Source organism: Halichoerus grypus, chromosome 8 (genome assembly GCF_964656455.1).
Source record: "Halichoerus grypus chromosome 8, mHalGry1.hap1.1, whole genome shotgun sequence".
Classification (NCBI taxonomy): Eukaryota; Metazoa; Chordata; class Mammalia; order Carnivora; family Phocidae; genus Halichoerus; species Halichoerus grypus.
The window spans coordinates 151175358-151179543 of NC_135719.1; the positions used below are offsets into that span (position 1 = coordinate 151175358).

Here is a 4186-nt window from a genome sequence, read left to right on the forward strand (position 1 = left end):
GGGGGGCCTGGGTGGGGCTGCAGTGGGATTTCAGAGCGTGAGCGGGACTGAGGGCCCGCGGGGCGAGAGATCCCGGCTGTGGGGTGAAGCAAGGTGCAGAGGCTTCCCAGGGATGGCGCGCGGATCCGGCGGGGTCCAGCTCCCCGGGGCCACGGGTCCCGGGCACCGCCGCGGTGCAGGGCTGTCGCCGTGGCAACGGGCGCTGCGGGGGGCGGGGGGGGGGCGGCGGCGCGCCGGGACCACCACCGCGCGGGGCGTGGCCTTGGGCGGGGGCGGGGCCTCTGGTGGGGGCCGTGCCGAGGAGCGAGGGGAGCGAGCAGAGCGGAGGGAGCGCGGCCTCGGCCCGGCGCGGAGGCTCCGCGGGCCGGCGGTGGGTAGGCGCGGGGCCGCCGGCGGGAGCGGGGCGAGCAGGGGCCCGGGCGCAGGGGCTGGGATGCGCAGCGGTGCTGCAGGGCGGGCCCCGGCCGGGGGCGCGGGCGCTGCGGGCAGAAGGGCGGAGACGCAGCTTGCCGGGAGCAGCCTCGGTCTGGTCGGGGCTGGCGGCCCCTTCCTGCCTGCCCCCACCAGTGGGCACCGAGGAGGTGGCTAGGGGAGGGGGCGGGCAGGGGGCATGCGGGGGACCGCAGGGCCGGCCCAGGACAGCCAAGGCAGGAGGGCCTGGGGCCAGGTCCCCGGGGAGAGGCCGGGAAGGGTGTGCGGGAGGGGTGGTGAGGCCCTGGCTCTGGCTTCCTGGGGCAGGGGCGGGGGCTCCCCCTGCGGGCTCCCGTCGGGATGGGGTCTGTCCTGGCATCCTCAGCCCGGGTGTGACGAGTGGCCGAGAGAGGGAACGAGAACGGAGGAGTAGATGGGGAGGGGTTAGCGGTGCAGTGGCTCTCTTGGCTACTTGGCCTGGCAGGAAGGCTGCTGCGGCCCGAGGAGGTCCGGGTGGGAGGGGGCTTCCACCTGGTGGGTGAAGATGGGCTGAGTGTGTGGGTGGGGAGCAGGAGCTCCCGGAACTGTGGAGGTGGCGGCATAGGGCGCTCCCCCGCAAGGTACCTCCACTCGAGGTGTCTGAACTCACAGTGTGGGGGTCCTGTGTGTGGCTGCAGGGCCCCTGGGAGGCGGGTGCTGGGTGGGGCAGCAGCCTCGTTGAGGTCGGGAATGGAGGTGCCAATCTGGAGGAGGACCTCCTTCCCCAGTCTTGGGGGCAGTGGTGTCACCAGGGCCAGGCTGAGCACTCGCTTCACAGTCACGGGTGACATTAAATTTTATGTCCTTGTCTAGACAGGGCAGTAAACAGAGCCCAGGGCCAAGGGTGCTGTGGAAGGGGGAGGCGGGGTGAGGGGGCCTGGCTGGAAGTGCGTGCAAGCGAGTCTGCAAGTGACGGTCAGAGGGTGCGGGCTTGTGGGCCCAGGTGTGGGGACCCAGTCTGCTGTGGGACACCGACCCGCGCAGTCATGACAGCCTGTGTGCCAAGGCTGTGAGAGGGGCAGGGGGCTGCAGAGCCCAGAGAAGGTCCGGGTGGGGACAGCGGAGGGCGGGCTTCCTGAGATGGCCCCACAGGTGCAGGGGAGGGCCTGTAAGGGGTCCACCCCTTCACAGTAACAGGGCAGTGTGGGTGTGCGGGCGCGCAGGCGGGGCGCGAGCCTCCGTAGGCAAGGGGAGCCCTCGTGGGAGCGGGATGGGAATGGTCCACACGGCCCGGGGAGAGTGGACGGGTGTGTAGGGGTTACTGAGTCGGCCGAGGCAGGAAGGAGAGATGCAGGGCAGGAGGCTTCTGGGCGAGGATCCGCAGGACTGGGATGATCCTCAGTCCTGGACCAGAAAACATGCCGGGCGCGCGGGCGCCGCGCCGGGGATGGGGCCTGGGCCTCCGTGGGCCTCCGTGGGCCTCCGGCGCTCCCCGAGCGCGCAGAGCGGAGGCCGCGGGCCCGCCTCCCCGCCCAGCAAGGCGCCCGGCGGGGAGAGGACGCCGGAGGGCCGGCGGCGTGGGCCCGGCAGGGACAAACCACCGGGGCCCGGGGACGCGCGCCGCGGGGAGAAACCACTTCCGTTCCATTTCCTTCCTGGCGGCGGCGGGAACCAGGTCTCGGGTCTCAGGTGGGGCTGCAGCGCCCCCTGGAGGCCCTGCTCCCGGCTCCCCGTCCCCCGCGCGCTTCGGCGCGTGCGTGCCCCAGAGGCCCCGGGCGCCCGGCGCGCGCACAGCGCCCCGCATCCCGCGCAGGAGGCACGTCGCGGGGGCCGAGGAGGGCGGAGGCTGCCCCCGCACTGCGCCCTTACTGTCCCCTCTGGTCTCCCCAGGTTCCGAGCTCGCCAGCCCGCAGCGGTGGCGCCCTCAGAGCGGCTGGACAGGCCCCGTCGCGCCATGCCCGCGGGCTGAGCGCCGCCGCCGCAGGGCCTCGTCCCGCCTCGCGTGGGGGCCCCGGCGGCCGACCATGGTGCTGCCGCCCCCGGACCGGCGCCACGTGTGCCTGACCACGCTGGTGATCATGGGCAGCATGGCGGTCATGGACGCGTACCTGGTGGAGCAGAACCAGGGCCCGCGCAAGATCGGCGTGTGCATCATCGTGCTGGTGGGCGACGTGTGCTTCCTGCTGGTGCTGCGCTACGTGGCCGTGTGGGTGGGCGCCGAGGTGCGCACGGCCAAGCGCGGCTACGCCATGATCCTCTGGTTCCTCTACATCTTCGTGCTGGAGATCAAGCTCTACTTCGTCTTCCAGAACTACAAGGCGGCGCGGCGGGGCGCGGCCGACCCGGTGGCGCGCAAGGCGCTGACGCTGCTGCTGTCGGTGTGCGTGCCCGGCCTCTTCCTGCTGCTCGTGGCGCTCGACCGCATGGACTACGTGCGCACGTTCCGCAAGCGCGAGGACCTGCGCGGCCGCCTCTTCTGGGTGGCGCTGGACCTGCTGGACCTGCTGGACATGCAGGCCGGCCTGTGGGAGCCGCCGCGCAGCGGGCTGCCGCTGTGGGCCGAGGGCCTCACCTTCTTCTACTGCTACATGCTGCTGCTCGTGCTGCCGTGCGTGGCGCTCAGCGAGGTGAGCATGCAGGGCGAGCACATCGCGCCGCAGAAGATGATGCTCTACCCCGTGCTCAGCCTCGCCACCGTCAACGTGGTGGCCGTGCTCGCGCGCGCCGCCAACATGGCGCTCTTCCGCGACAGCCGCGTCTCGGCCATCTTCGTGGGCAAGAACGTGGTGGCGCTGGCCACCAAGGCTTGCACGTTCCTCGAGTACCGCCGCCAGGTGCGCGACTTCCCGCCGCCGGCGCTCGCGCTGGAGCTGCAGCCGCCCCCGCCGCGCAACTCCGTGCCGCCCCCGCCGCCGCCGCCCGGCCGCCCCCGCGGGCCCTCGCCCCCGCGCGACGCCCTGGGCACGTGACAGGGCCCCGGCTGGCGTGCGCTGCGGTGGGGGCGGCTCCCGCAGGGCCCGGGGCCGCGGCCGCGTCTCCAGCTCAGGAATCCCTCGGAGCGCGGACCGCGTGGGCCGCTGTGTGCTTGGCCTGGGAGGGAGGGAGGACGGAGCGGGCGGAGGTCTGGTCCCCTGGGGGTCCCTTGGTGGGGGCCTCTGGCCCAGAGTTTGGGGCCAAGGGGGCCTCTGTCATTTTAAAGACTCGTGTTTACAGTTTTGTACCCAAAGCCGCCGTGCCCCGCCTGCGTGTTTCCTGAGTCCTGTTTCTGGCAGCTGGACCGGGCGGGAGGAGGGGGCGGGAGGGGGCGGTGGCGGGGGGTCTGGGCCAGCTCGCGGGTGCCGGCCCATTGCCGCGCTGTCACAGAGACCCTGACCCCCGAGCCTCACCGTGCGCACCCGCAGAGGTGCCGGAACCCCGACTCTGCGCTCCCTGCGATACCTTAAGCACGCGCCCGCCTCCGCACCTGAGGCCCAGAAGTGACCCCGAGCCCCTGGCTCTCTCCGCAGCGCCAGGGGTGGGACGAGGGATGGGGGGGCGGGCTGTGAGACCAGGTCTGGGCTCTGCTCCCAGGTGGACGTTGTAGGCTGAGGCCAGGAGCTTGGAGCCTGGCCCCACCTCACCTGGGCCCTCGGGGACAGACACCCATGGGGCCCAAGCCGCTTGGGCCCTGGTGGGGCAGAGAGGACGCTTGAGGCTGCCTGACCTGTCACTGAGAGCACAGGACACCAGGGGCAGATGGCTTCTCTCCTGGCCTTTGCCTGGCACCACGCCCTCGTGATGTGGCCCTGGGCACCCA

At 72.7% G+C, this 4186-nt stretch overlaps 1 protein-coding gene across 4 annotated transcripts; it reads left to right on the forward strand.

Annotated features, from left to right (window-relative positions):
* Nucleotides 1-289: 289 nt before the first annotated feature.
* Nucleotides 290-3605, forward strand: TMEM121 (transmembrane protein 121). 4 transcript variants are annotated; one of them, XM_036083624.2, is made up of 2 exons: nucleotides 290-374; nucleotides 2281-3605. In XM_036083624.2, the coding sequence occupies exon 2, from the start codon at nucleotides 2415-2417 to the stop codon at nucleotides 3357-3359; it is 945 nt and encodes a 314-aa protein (XP_035939517.2). In that variant the 5' UTR covers nucleotides 290-374; nucleotides 2281-2414; the 3' UTR covers nucleotides 3360-3605. The 4 variants fall into 4 exon arrangements, with proteins under 4 accessions (XP_035939517.2, XP_035939519.2, XP_035939518.2 ...); XM_036083626.2 differs by having other exon boundaries at nucleotides 290-370; XM_036083625.2 differs by lacking the exon at nucleotides 290-374 and adding an exon at nucleotides 470-581.
* Nucleotides 3606-4186: the final 581 nt, after the last annotated feature.

Bases quoted from the DNA above. Each gene is read 5' to 3' on its own strand.
- TMEM121 (XM_036083624.2), top strand. From the start codon at position 2,415: ATGGTGCTGCCGCCCCCGGACCGGCGCCACGTGTGCCTGACCACGCTG.